The sequence below is a fragment of the Camponotus vicinus genome, unplaced genomic scaffold (assembly GCF_025532165.1).
Source record: "Camponotus vicinus isolate PSW18456_S1 unplaced genomic scaffold, iyCamVici1.0 SCAF_12, whole genome shotgun sequence".
Lineage (NCBI taxonomy): Eukaryota > Metazoa > Arthropoda > Insecta > Hymenoptera > Formicidae > Camponotus > Camponotus vicinus.
Genome location: NW_028141948.1, coordinates 4,582,913 through 4,598,338, shown reverse-complemented (window position 1 = coordinate 4,598,338; position 15,426 = coordinate 4,582,913). Strand labels below are relative to the sequence as shown.

The 15,426-nt window shown below is 32.2% G+C and overlaps 1 protein-coding gene and 1 long non-coding RNA gene across 7 annotated transcripts in view; one reads left to right on the top strand and one right to left on the bottom strand.

The window, feature by feature from the left end:
• LOC145962495 (protein FAN) overlaps window positions 1-13,613 on the top strand; it is a 30,018-nt gene extending 16,405 nt beyond the window's left edge. For all 6 annotated transcript variants that reach the window (XM_083083570.1, XM_083083572.1, XM_083083573.1 and 3 more), the window contains 6 exons: window positions 3,051-3,254; window positions 3,451-3,724; window positions 4,673-4,903; window positions 7,177-7,265; window positions 12,884-13,135; window positions 13,322-13,613. In XM_083083570.1, the coding sequence (XP_082939696.1) occupies window positions 3,051-3,254; window positions 3,451-3,724; window positions 4,673-4,903; window positions 7,177-7,265; window positions 12,884-13,135; window positions 13,322-13,437 (1,166 nt within the window). In that variant the 3' untranslated portion in view covers window positions 13,438-13,613. The remainder of the gene's footprint in view (window positions 1-3,050; window positions 3,255-3,450; window positions 3,725-4,672; window positions 4,904-7,176; window positions 7,266-12,883; window positions 13,136-13,321) is intronic.
• LOC145962496 (uncharacterized) overlaps window positions 1-15,426 on the bottom strand; it is a 38,319-nt gene that overhangs the window by 19,552 nt on the left and 3,341 nt on the right. The gene's annotated exons all lie outside the window — the stretch shown is intronic.

Sequence of the window (15,426 nt, the reverse complement as noted above, 5' to 3'; positions counted from 1 at the left end):
CCCAGAACGCTAAAATATCTCGAAAACGATCAACTATAATAAAAAATATGTGAGGAACAAAGTTGTAGGACTAAATAAAATGTACCTAATGATGATAAGAATTTGACCTTGGATGAAGTACTCAAGGTCATATGAAGGTCAAGTTGATTTTTTTAAATGGAACCCCATTTTTTATTGCATATTCTTATAGCTTATTTCAAGAACTTTCCAAAACACTATAATTAAGTATTTTTTCGTTAGGTACACCTCGAGTTATGAGGCTTGAAATCATTTCTTAATTTTACGTAAACCGTAAAATATCTTGTAAAATATTCATTTTTCGATTACCTTACCTTAATACTTTTATGTACAAAATAATGAGAGGAATCAATTGGTGTAAAGAAAACACAGTTATTTTTAAGAAAAAATATGTAATTGTTAATTGCAAATTACATATTTTTTTCTTAAAAATAACTGTGTTTTCTTTACACCAATTGATTCCTCTCATTATTTTGTACATAAAAGTATTAAGGTAAGGTAATCGAAAAATGAATATTTTACAAGATATTTTACGGTTTACGTAAAATTAAGAAATGATTTCAAGCCTCATAACTCGAGGTGTACCTAACGAAAAAATACTTAATTATAGTGTTTTGGAAAGCTCTTGAAATAAGCTATAAGAATATGCAATAAAAAATGGGGTTCCATTTAAAAAAATCAACTTGACCTTCATATGACCTTGAGTACTTCATCCAAGGTCAAATTCTTATCATCATTAGGTACATTTTATTTAGTCCTACAACTTTGTTCCTTACATATTTTTCATTATAGTTGATCGTTTTAGAGATATTTTAACGTTCCGGGACTTTTTGAAGACCCTGTATATCTTTATTTAAATTGTATACATCTTTATGTATGAGCTTGTGCGTATAGACATGTGTGGAGAAAGGGAGAAGAAGGAAAGAAGGAGCAGGAAATGTAGAGAGAAAAGAGAAACAGGGAGAGAGGGAATAAAAAGAAGGGAGAGGAGGAAAAAGGGAAAGAAAGAAAGAAAGTGAGAGGAAAAAGGGGAAAAGTGAATATGTACCCAGATAGCAAAGTCTGTAGAAAGCAAATCATTCTAAGTGTCTATTATCAACTAATGTTAGCAAAAAGGCTACAAATTTAATACTGAAGCTATTATTATCGATTAAGTTGACAAATTAATGTCAAAAATCGAGCAGTGCCTGCTCACAGAATCTGATGCAGATTGGCAGCAGAAACCAAGCAGGATCTGCGTGTGCGTAATTTGACTGCAGATTGACGGCAGTGGAACAGGGTTTGCATGCGTGATTTGATAGCAAATTGGCAACAATCTGCATTTGATTCGATAGTTCCTTCGCTTACCGCTATGTGATGCACTTTCTTGCAATCAAATTTCTGTCAGAAATATATATAAAGTCGCGATTATTAATAAAAGATCAAAAATATAGTAACTATTTCTATCACTTTAATTTCTGATATCTGATACAAGCAGATGAGATTCAGAATATTAATCTGATTGGAATCAATAGGATAAATAGAAAATTATTCATTTACTGTCTATTTGAAGCATAAAGGAAGAATTTAATTCTAAATAAATTATATCTCAAGTTTTATAAGTTAAATTTAATTACTTTCACCATTTATTTTATTTATTTTATTTATTTATTTTATTTATTTTATTAATTTAATTAAATTGAACTAGTCCTTCACTATGTATAACTACGATATAACATATATTATACATATTATATGTTATATTAGAAGAAAATTGTAATTAAATTCGATAATAGTTTTATTTAGCATCTGTAATAATCAATTTTATTGCATTTATATTACATATTTATATGAATGACCAGAAGCTGCAGATCTTGCTCAGTTTTCGCTGACAATCTGCTGTTAGATTCTGTGAGCAGGTTTTGATAGCATCGTGAGCCTATTACGAACATAACGGATGTCAATCTGCTAGCAACTTTTGTGGAAATCTGTCGCCAATCTATTGACAAATTGCATGCATTTTGCTTACCGGATATATTCATAGAGAATATACAAGATGTCCCATTTTAATTGCCTACCTAATATCTCTTAAATGACACATTTTCGTAAAAAATGACAAAAATTAGAATTTAGAGGAGGAAAAGACAGGGATATTAGTTTGATCTTAGGTGTAAGTGCTAAAGCCATGTGGAAGTTAACCTTGTTTTTTTAAATGAAACTACCCTAATTTGTTCATATAAATCAATTTCTCACAATATTTAATTTTCACATAAAAAGTTATATAAATAGCATAGCAAAAAATTGAATAATTTAAAGATATTTTTTAAAGATACTTTAAATTATGTCAACTTTTAATTTAAACCTTCACATGACCTTAACATTTACACCTGATGTCAAACTAATCCTTATCTTTTTTTCCCCTCCAAATCTTATATCCCTACTTTTGTCTGAAATATTTTTCATGAAAATGCGCCATTTAAAAGATATTCGAGATAGACAATTAAAATGAGACGCTCTGTATATTAATTACAATAAAAATTAAAATATAACTAAACATATAAAATATTAAAATATACAGGGTGTCTCAGACCATCCATACACCCCTTTTAAAATGAAAATAAATGGCTTTTATCAAAAATCGCGAACAATTTTTAAGTAAATCTTAAAATTAATCTTGAAAGTAACTGTGATGAATTTTCAAGGTCAATTTTAAGATTGACAGAGGCACTTTTAGAAAAAACGTTTGATACAAAAGTTTCTTATTTTTTCACGTATAATTCGAATCTGTAATAAAAAGTACTATGTTCCCCTAAAAAATTTCAACTTCCGATCCGGATGGCGTATTTCCGGTCGTAATCAAAAGTTGAAAATATCACCATTTGATAGAGCGTACTCGATTTACTTAAAAATTTTTCGCGATTTTTGATAAAAGCCATTTATTTTCATTTTAAAAGGGGTGTACAGATGGTCTGGGACATCCTGTATAAACAGAAACAGAAGGCGGCGGATTTCTTATAAAAGATATTTACAAAATATATTTGCTTTAATTGCAGTATTCTTCCATTTATGCTATGAAGGAGCAGTAGATTTAGACACCGTACGAGATATAAATGATAGACATGGACTCGAAGTGCAAATTATGGAGTTTGGTCAAATACCAAAGCAAATTTTTACTTTACCTCATCCTAAACGTTTAGCATCAGCTCCAAATTTATTACATAAAACATTATTGACTTTGCCAGAAACATTGGCTTCAGGTATTGTGTCTTATATATTTCTTTTTTACACACACGCGCACGCGACGCGCGCACACTGTGTGTGTGTGCGTGTGCGTGTACGTGCGTGCGTGCGTGCGCGTGTGTGTGTGTACACACACACACACACACACACACACACACACATATATATATATATATATGATTTATATTAAATATTAGTTTCAATTTTTTTCAGAAAATGCATATGGAAAAGAAAAATCAATTAATTTTGTAGAATTGGTAGCATTTCAAGCGCACAAAGACTGTGTTACTAATATTATACCAAAAAATACAACAAGCAATGAAATCATATCAGTAGGACAGGATGGAATGCTTAAATTGTACAATGCAAACGAGAGAAAACTGACACATAGCGTTTCTTTATCTTTATTGTCATTATCATCTTGCATCTCATATTATACACTGTCACAACGTAACATTCTTGTAGTAGGATCGTGGGACAATACCTTGTAAATGTCACAATAATCATCAAATTTGGTGCACAATTATATAAATATAGCTTTATATAGATTCTGTCTTTGAATTTTCATAAATATGTATAATACGTTTTGTAACATCCCTAGTAGCACACTTTATTGCAGCAATATTGGCTAACAATATATATCCAATATTTCCCATGTTGGTCCAATATTGCAAAGTAGACACGATTTCATTTTGAGCAATATATTGAATTGTAATATTGGACGAATATATTATTTTCATTTTTTAACCAAGATTGGCTAATTATACATACCCAAATATTTTTACATTGGATTTTATTTTTACATATAGATCAGTTTCTAATATGATGGAATTCGTCATCAAAAAAAAAATTAACCGTCTGTGGTTAATTTATGGAGCTCTGGAGCTCCTTGCAAAAGCTAGAGGAGGTGCGGCTATAATAGTCCGCACTCTTTGACTGATAAGTCGTGACTCGTGGGACCTGTGCCACTGCCTTATATACTGCTTTAGATGGAGTCCCATTCTCGGGTTAGGTGTTTTCCTTTTCGCCACCTAGTGGCGACGCGCGAAGCTCACATATAATGTGTGAACATGCAATATTGGCACACATTTACATTTACTTTATAACCAATGTTGGTATTATAATGGATGCAACCATATTGGCAACACATTTATATTTATTTAGTAGCCAATATTGGTCATCATGGGCAGTGCAATATTGGCAGAACACTTGCCTTTTGTTAACAACCAATATTAGTTTTACATTGGGAAATATTGGCCAAGACATTTCCAATATAACCAATATTGAGCCAAGGTATACCAATATTTTGCCAATGTTTTGTGCTACTAGGGATATGAGTTTAGAGACATATTTTCTATATAATATTTTCTATATAATTGTACATATAAAAGCTTCCTTATATTCTAGGAAATGTTAATGATAGGTTTTGTTTCAGAATATTTTACGATATCGAGTTTGGCAGGGTAATTGATGTCCTTCAAGGACATGAAGATGCAGTCTCATGTTTGGCTTGGAGTCCTACGCATCAAGTGATTATATCTGGATCGTGGGATTGTACTGCAAAAGTTTGGCACGAATATACTTCAGGATCGAAAATTAAACCCTTAGAGTGCTTTATCGCGCAATTAGATCATGATTCCAAAGTAACTTGTATTAGTATATCGAGGTAAATTGTTGCTTATAATATCATAGGATAATAAAAGAGGAAACTAATATAAAGAGTATTTGGATATTCAACCGACAAATTTTTAGAGATTGTCAAGAGCACCATTAGAATTATTTTTTGCAAATGTATCTAGGGTCGGGAATGTGTCACTACATCGCTACGGCATACGGGATGTTCGAAAAAGGTTGGGACCTCGAAATATCTCAAAAAATATGTTTTATAAAAAATTATTTCAGACAAGAGTTGTAGGATGTAAAAAGATTCATTTATACTAGCCTTATGAGTTTAACCTTGAATGACGTCGCCAAGGTCAGATCAAGATCATCTTGAATTTTTTAAATCGACGATTGATCCAGCCAATAAAGGCCCTGTATGAGCATGCAGGAAGGTATCTCGGTGTCAGAACAGGTGCTCGAAGGTTTCGTTCCCCATGATTTTTGTATAAACGAGTTACAGTCATCGACTATTACCAGGAAAAACTTAATAACTTCGAAACGGCTTACTTAAAGTGGATAAAATAAAGTGAATAAAAAGTCTTGAGAAGGGCTATAAGAATATGTTATAAAAATAGGGGATTTTATTTAAAAAAATTAGGGTGATTTTGACCTGACCTTAACAATGCTATCCAAGGTCTGTAAATGAATCTTTTTACACTACAACTTTTGTCTGAAACAATTTTTTGTAAAACTTATATTTTTTGAGATATTTCGAGATCTTCCGATCTTTTTCAAATACTCCGTACCGATGTAATGATACGTTTCCACCTCTAGATTCATTTGCAAAATTTTTATGATGCCCTCGACAATCTCCGAAAATTTGTCAGTTGAATTTCCGAAAACCCTGTATATTTACATTTTCTACATTACTAAATATAATAATAATAAAAGTAATTTCTACACTTTTCTACACTTCTAAATAAAGTTTGAATTTCTACTAATATACGTATCCAGTAAGCAAAATGTCGGTAAATTGGCAGCAAATTGGCAGCTTTCGACAGATTCGCACGCGCGCGCGTGTGTGTACACAGGGTGAGTCATTTTAAGTTACCTATCCCAATAACTTTCTTATTTTTGATTGTAGAAACAAATGTTTCAGACAAAAGTTGTTTGACTCGAAGGAGGACATAAGATGATGCCATTAGTTTGACCGTGGAGAATTGAAGGTCACATTAAGGTCACACAACTTTTGTTTGTAACATTTGTTTCTACAATCAAAAATAAGAAAGTTATTGGGGTGAGTAACTTAAAATGACACACCCTGTATATAATTATACCACACACACACGCACGCACGCACGCACGCACGCACGCACGCGCACACAACACACACACACACACACAGTGACAGTAGAATAATCGAAAAGATTGGAAACTTTAAATGCTTATAACGCAGCTAATAATTATGATATAGAAGTGATTTAAAAACGAAAATAAAGCTTAAAATTTGTATTTTGAGAAAATTTTAATATTATTCCATGAATTTGTCAAAGAGATAGACTAAAAAAAAATAAGAGTCCTAATCACAAGTATGCCTCCACGTATAGAAGAGGTAATTCAAGGCTGCAAAAGTATTAACATACATTATTAAAATACAAATAAATGGCAGGGAGAATTTGGAGTCAATAAATATTGTAGATATGATGAATTATAAAGTCTTCATCCCTGTCGTATATATATATGTTGCATGCACGCACGCATGCATAGATGTAATTTCAAATGCATGCATAGATGTAATTTCAAATGCATGCATAGATGTAATATCATTGCGATATAGCTTGATTAAAATTACAGCGGCGAATTGATAATGGCAGACATATTTTAAATCACAATTTACCGCCATATAAAATCTTTTTTTAGATTGATATAATTCCGCGAAAATGATCGTATCGAATTTTGTAAGAGCGCATTTTAAAAGGAAGAATTTGATTTTTTTTATCCCATTGAGCATCAACTGATTCATTCCGTGCAATTCAGAAAACTGGACTTTTTATTAATCAATTTTGCAAGTTCTCACTATCCGCTATGAAAAATTAATCATCCCTCATAATCATAAAACATTAAATTTTTCTCAAATACAAATATCATTTTAGTTTTTGAAGCATCTCAATATTATTATCAGCTGTGTTGTAAGCATTTAAAATTTCACAATTTTTGTCTATTCTACTGTATCACTTTTTCTTTGTGTGTGTGTGTGTTTGTTTTTATTTTTCTATTCAGTTTCTGCATCTTGTTATACGTTTATAAATTGAATAAATTGTTTCATGCTAATTGCAGAGATGATACTATGTTGGTATCTGGTACAGAAGAGGGCGAGTTATATTTGTGGGATATGGATAGTTACAATTTACAAGCTACTATTAAAGGTAAATATATCTCTTTACCTTTTTATATCTTATATATTTCTTGTGTACATATATACAGGGTATCTGAGCTAACGAGTGCCAAAAAAAACCATAAGATCTGGTTAAATCGAATTAAAAAGTCCCATACCATTATGTAAACAATCACGTGAAATTTCGAGATATTAATTAAAAAAGATTGGCCACAATTCGTGCGAGTATAAGCGCGCAGCGATGAGACCTACGCCCACTATAATCTGATTCTAGGTGCGCGACGAAGCGATAAGTGGAGCAGGTTACCATCATGTTTGGAGAATTCTTCCACACTCTCTCTCCACTCGTTGCTTGCACGAATTGGCCGATCTTTTTTAATATCTCGAAATTTTACGTGATTGTCTGTAAAATAGTATAAGACTTTTAGTTCAGTTTAGCGAGATCTACTTGTGTGTTTTTTTTTTGGTACTCGTTACAACAAACATTCTATATATGTACATGTACATATACAGAGTGTCCCATTTTAAAGGATCCACTCAAATATTTCAGACACTGCGTTAAATCGAAAAATGTTTTACACATAAGTTGTATGGCTTGAAGGGGGACATGAGGTACCATTGGTTTGACCTTGAGTGGCGTTATCAAGGTCAGGGCAAGATCACTTTGAAATTTGTAAATGGAACACTCTATTTTTTATTCCATATTCTCATAGCTTAAGAGCGAGAGCTTTTCAAAACACTATAATGAAGTATTTTTCCATTAAGTACTTTTTTAGTTATGAGGCTTGAAATAATCTCTTAATTTTACACAACCATAAAATATTTAGTAATATATTCATTTTTCGATTATCTTACCTTAATACCTTTACAAAATAATGAGAGGAATCAATTGGTATAAAGAAAAAACATAGTTGTTTTTTAAAAAAAATATGTAATTGTTAATTGCGTATACAAGGTGTCCCATTTGAATAACGACCTCAAATATCTCCGAATAATACGTTTTATAGAAAAATGTTTCAGACAAAAGTTGTATGGTTTCGAGGGGGCCATAAGATGGTACCTTTGGTTTGACCTTGAAGAGTCATTTGAAGGTCACGTGAAGGTCACTTCAATTTTTTTAAATGGAACACCCTATATATTTTTGCACATTCTTGTAGCTCATCTCGAGAGCTTTCCAAAATACTATAATTAAATTAGTTTTCATTAAGTACTTTCCGAGTTATGAGGCTTGAAATAATTTCTTAATTTTACATAAACCGTAAAATATCTTGTAAAATATTCATTTTTCGATTATCTTACCTTAATACTTTTATGTACAAAATAATGAGAGGAATCAATTGGTGTAAAGAAAACACATAATTGTTTCGAAAGAAAAAATGTAATTTGCAATTAACAATTACATTTTTTTTTTCGAAACAATTATGTGTTTTCTTTACACCAATTGATTCCTCTCATTATTTTGTACATAAAAGTATTAAGGTAAGATAATCGAAAAATGAAAATTTTACAAGATATTTTACGGTTTATGTAAAATTAAGAAATTATTTCAAGCCTCATAACTCGAAAAGTACTTAATGAAAACTAACTTAATTATAGTGTTTTGGAAAGCTCTCGAGATGAGCTACAAGAATGTGCAAAAATATATAGGGTGTTCCATTTAAAAAAATTGAAGTGATCTTCACGTGACCTTCAAATGACTCTTCAAGGTCAAACCAATGGTACCATCTTATGGCACCCTCGAAACCATACAACTTTTGTCTGAAACATTTTTCTGTAAAACGTATTATTCGGGAGATATTGGAAGTCGTTATTTAAAATGGGACACCCTGTATACAGGGTGTATCTAAAATGATGCACTAAACTTTAGGAGCGTATTCTAGAGGTCAAAATAAGACTTTTTCTTCCTATGAACATGGGTCCGCAAATGAACCCCCCTCCGAGCTAGAGGCCCCTAAAGTTTGGGGAAAAAATTGAAAATTGGCTGTATTTCAGAAAAAATTTATGGATTGCCTTATTATTTAACCTTGGTTTTGACATTATCTATCACCTTCTCTTGAGAGATAAATAAATTTGCGTTGCGGGTGTTTGGTCAATTTCACACATTTTCGAATTTTAGCTCGGAGAGGGGTTCATTTGCGGACCCATGTTCATAAGAAAAAAAAGTCTTATTTTGACCTTTAGAATACGCTCCTAAAGTTTAGTACATCATTTCACATACACCCTGTATACAGGGTGTCCGATTCCTGAGTGACCAAACGAAAAGTAGTAGTAGATTGGGTCAAACTGAGAAGAAAAGTCCTCTACCATTTTGCAAAATTCGCAATAATTATTAAGTTATAGGCAAAAATGTCTCAGAGTATAAGAAGCGGTAGACAGATCGCTTCTCATGCGCTGAGACATTTTTGCCTATAACTTAATAATTATTGCGAATTTTGCAAAATGATAGAGGACTTGTCTTTCCAGTTTGACCCAATCTACCACCACTTTTCGTTTGATCACTCATTAATCGGACACTGCGAGCGATCTACCGCTTCTCATGCGCCGAAACATTTTTGCTTATTTCTTAATAATTATTGCGAATTTTGCAAAATAGTAGAGAACTTTTCTTCTCAATTTGATCCAATCTACCACTACTTTTCGTTTGGTCACTCAGGAATCGGACACCCTGTATATGCAATTAACAATTACATATTTTTTTTTAAAAACATCTATGTTTTTTCTTTATACCAATTGATTCCTCTCATTATTTTGTACATAAAGGTATTAAGGTAAGATAATCGAAAAATGAATATTTTACTAGATATTATATGGTTTATGTAAAATTAAGAAATTATTTCAAGCCTCTTAACTCGAAAAGTACTCAATGAAGAAATACTGTATTATAGTGTTTTGGAAAGCTCTCGAGATAAGCTACAAGAATAAGTAATAAAAAATAGGGGGTTCTATTTAAAAAATTGAAGGTGACCTTCACGTGACCTTCAAACGACTTTTCAAGGTCAAACCAATGACACCATCTTATGGCACCCTTAAAGTCAATTAACTTTTGTTTAAAACATTTCTTTCTTCAACGCTTCGTTTTTGAGATATTTCGCATTATCAGCTTAAATGGGACACCCTGTATACATACTAAACCTATGTCAGAGATTTTAAGGGCGTATTCTGGGAATCAAAATAAGAAAAGAAGTTCTTATAAACATGGGTCCCAAAATGCCTAAAATGTCTCCCCATATTTCCCCCTCAAAATCGGACCAAATTGTCAAAACCACATAAAAATGAAGATCACTATTAATTATTACGCTGTACAAAATTTCAACGTTTTGCGAAAAAATCTCCGAGTTACAATACATTTTGCGATTTTTTCCATCAATTTTAGAGGGTTGTAACTCGGAGAGAAAGCATTTTTGGACCCATGTTTATAAGAACTTTTTTTCTTATTTTGATCCCTAGAATACGCCCTTATAATCTTTGACAGATTTAGAAACATCCTGTATATACAATATGTGTATACAGGGTGTAACTGAAAAAGTGCCCACGGAACAAATAGCGTTTTTCCTGATTAAAAATCGAGTTGAAAAGTCCTGAACCATTTTTTTCTATAATGCTTAATAAAGCGGTAATTATTGAGTAAAGTTGCGCCAATAAGCACCGACCTTTAGCCTCCTTGTCGAAATTTTCTTTAAGGAAACGCTTTTAACGAAAGAAATATGATTTTTAATGCAAAATAAAGTTTTTCGCATTATAAAGACGCATAAAAATATTGCACTATAGCGGCATGATATAGCGCCGTAGCGGCGGAGCGCTCACGCACACTACCAGGCGCGCGGCTCACTGACGTGCGCCCGTCTAAAAGTCGGTGCTTATTGGCGCAAGTTTACTCAATAATTACCGCTTTATTAAGCATTATAGAAAAAAATGGTTCAGGATTTTTCGACTCGATTTTTAATCAGGAATAACGCTATTTGCTCCGTGGGCGCTTTTTCAGTTACACCCTGTATATGTGTATGTATATATATGTATGTATTGTATGATATTATAATATATACAATAAACATAATTTGTTAAGTAGTTATAATATAGAAATCGCAATAATGAGAAACTTGCAAAATATTATACAAGTTAATTATGCAAATGCATAATTTGCCCATTCAATCACTCATAGGCATACATTTTGCTTATATTTACAACTCATAAAACGCAATTTAAAAAAAGAGTTTATCAATGATGCAAAAATAAATATTTAATTGCGTAAATAAATAAAACAAATATCCAGTAAGCAAAATGTCAGCAGGTTGGCAGCAAATTCGATCAGAATCCCACACCAGAACCATAGTCATCTGTATCCGCATTAAGCTTATGTTTTGGCGAGAGTCATTATGTTTTACAGAGTTTGTAAAACATAATCTGACAACAGAGTGACAGAAACCGAGCAGGATCTGCGCACGCAATCTGATTGCAAATTGACAACAGAAATCGAACAAAATTTGCGTTTACTTATATTAATGTTATATAAATGCAACAAAATTACTTATTACAGGTATTAAATAAGAATATTATCGGCGAGTTATCGGTTAATTACAATTGTCTTCTAATATGACATATAATGTAATATATGTTTTATCGTAGTTATATTTTAGAAGGATTAGTTCAATTTAATTAAATTAATAATAAAACAAATGATAAAAGTAAATTTTACTTATAAAGCTTAAGATATAATTTATTTAGAATTAAATTCTTGCTTTATGCCTCAAATAGACAGTAATTAAATAATTTCTCATTTTTCAAATTGATTCCAATCAGTTTAATATTCTGAATCTCATCTGCTTGTATCAGATATCAGAAATTAAAGTGATAGAAATTAAAATGATAATTACTATATTTTTGATCTTTTATTAATCACGACTTTATATATATTTTTAACAAAAATTAGATTGCGAGAAAGTACAGCTCATATAGTGGCTCATATAAGCGATGGAACTATTGAATCATGCAAATCCTGTTTCTGTCGTCAATTTGCTATTAGAGTGTGCGCAAATCCTGCTCGATATTTAGCGGCAATCTGACATCAAATTGCAACGCGCAGATCCTGCTCTATTTCTGCTGCAATCTGCTATGATAATTCTGTGCCAATTTTGCTCGGTTTCTGCTAGTGTTTTGCTATCAAATTATATTAGCAGATTTGTAACGTTTCTGCTAACATTCTGTTATAATTATTTGATATAACAGGTTTTGTTATAATAAGCGATTTTTGGCGATACATGTACCAAGGTTGTTTTTGGTAGAGGCGGAGCTTATTCTGGTACATAACATCTTGTACCCTACTTCATTTTTGGTATAGCGTGGTATCAACCAGCTAGATACCAAAACGACTTAGCCACGCCTCTACCACAAACTACCAAACGCGCGAAAATGTTCTGGTAGAATCTGGTATACTTTGGTTGATATACCACAGTGACGCCAAAAATCGCCTAATCTGCAATCTTTCTGCTGACAATAATGTGTAGCAGACACTTGGCAAAATCTATTAGAACAGATTTGGCTGACTGGGTAAATAATGTGAATTTTTAATTTTTATTATTAGAGATCACTTTTTGATAGTGAGAGAAAATAATGTGTGTGATGTTATATATTATTAATATTTATTGTTAAAAGGCCATATATGCAAGATAAATGCGGTAACGTTTGATAAAGAGTGTAGCAGTGTAATATCGTGTGCAGAAGACAAAGTATTGAATATAATCGACGTTCGAACAAATACACAGATATTTTCCATCAGCTTAAAAAGCGAACCATTGACTTTAGCCTGGATGGGAATGTTTCTATTGATAGGCGATAACGATGGAAGTCTTAATATATGGAATCATCAAAGAGCTGTATTTGTTTCACAAATACAATGTCATGATGGTAAATATTCTAGATAAAATGATATATTTATATACCGATTTAATAAATTGCTATTTATAGTAAGAAAATTTTGTATAATATGTTACATATTAATTCTCTTTTTTGTTAACTATATTTCCTTTATCTTATGAAATATATAAAATAGTTTTAATACATATATATATTATATACACATTTTCTTTTCAGGGCCGCTTTGCGCCCTAGCTGTGATTGCTGATAATAACTTGATAATAACAGGAGGAAAAGACAGGAAAGTTATTATATGGAAATGTCATGAGAGAGAGAAAGAAAGAGAGCAATGATACAGTATTGCTAATATAGATAATTACTATTAGTGACTAAAGGAAATTTGATGTAAAGATAAGGGAAATATATTATAATACACATTTATTACTTATTTGTTATATATTAAGATGTATAATATTTTCTTATAAACAGAAAAATATAAAATTGTGGTCGATTGATTTTTATTAATGAAGCAATGGATTTGTAATATTACAAAAATTTATAAATCTTACTAATGGTTCATTAAGAACAAGAATGAGGGTAAATAAGAACGAATTTGATTTTCAGCTTCAAAGTTTGAGCGTTGCCAGATGTTTTGTCTGAATTATATACAGAGATATTTTTACATATTTTGCTGAAGATAATCCAACGTTCTTTTTAACTGATGATTGAAACGTTCAAGTAAATTTTCCTTTCTTCTTCTTCTTCTTCTTGCTTTAGGATAAATCCTATTCTTCCTGCTTTTGTCATGCCTCTTGTGATCCCGATGTCCAACTCTCATACCAGCGTTTAGGTGGATTTCCCGGTAATCGGGTTGTTTGGTCTTTGTGTTTTTGCCCATTTTGCCCATTCTATCCACATAATCTCTTCAATGATGTCATAATCTCATCCACCTTACAATATCCCGAACCTCAATTTCTTCTCTTATTGTCCCGCTTCTAATCTGATCCTTGAGGGCTAAAATGCCTTTGATAGTTCTCAATACTTTCATTTCAGTTGTTCTCACTATTCTTATTATTCTTTTCTTTCTATTATTCTCTTCGATGTTTCTGTTCTTATCTGCTTTTAACCGCATAGGTGAAGACCGCTCTCAACACAGATCAGATCCTGGCCTTACTTCGCGTGCTCATAAATCGATTCCGCCAAATAATGTCTCTGAGATAGTTAAAAATCCTTGCTGCTCTATTGGCCTGTGTTTAAACTTCCTCAGCGATTTCTTCCGTTTGATGTCTTCACTCCTAAGTAATTCAATTTTATAACTTGTTAGATAATGTTGCCATCAATTACTAGCTTGCATTAAATGGACTCTTTGGAGATCACCTGCTTGGATTTTCCCAGTAGATATGATCATATTAAATTTTTTCGCAGTTGTCTTGAACTTATATAGAAGCTGCTGTAGTCACTTTCCTTTTCCGCGACGAGGACGTTGTCCGCATAGCACAATATTTTTAGGGCGTAACCGCTTATTCTTTATCTGTCACTTATTTCATTAACACTGAATGATTTTGTTCATAACTAAATTAAAAAGTATAGGACTCAGACTCAGACGTCGCCTTGCCTGATGCCTGCAGTTATCGGTACTTCCTTTGTGAGGCCATAATCTGTTTTTATCCCAGTTTTGTTGTTAGTGTTAAGTTCTCTGATTACGTTAATGTATTTGGTGTTAATGTTCTTATGTTTCAGAATAGCAGTTATATCGTTTAACCTTATCCTATCAAATGCCTGCTTCAAGCCCACAAAGCAAACATTGGCTTATCGTTCTGGATTTTTCGATCAGTTGGCGTAAAATAAATATTGCGTCCACCGTCGATCTATTCGGTCAAACCTTGTTGTTCTTCACTTAGGACCACTCCAGAATACGTTGACCAAATGGGCGTATAGACATGTCTGACCTCCTCCCACATACATCCCTATTTTTTCTGGATCCCTATCTTTTCATTATTAAACTTTGTAGCAGTGATGCCAAAACGCTTATACTGGCAACCGGCAACCGTGAATCACGACAAGGCCACCTTGAATTTTTGAAATGGAACCCTCCACTTTTTATTGCATATTAGAAATCAGAAATAAAATACTTTATTTTCTAGATGATGATTTCAATCGGATACGTGCTTTAACAACAGTGCACAACAGTACTGTTTGGAGTACAAACTCAAGTCTACAAAAAAATGAAGGTTTTTATTTGCTCGAATGTCTGTAATAAAAAATGGCCCAAAATATCATACGCATCCGTCAGGTATAAAAGTAGATCCACCATCATTTACCACTTCTACCTTCATTCGTGG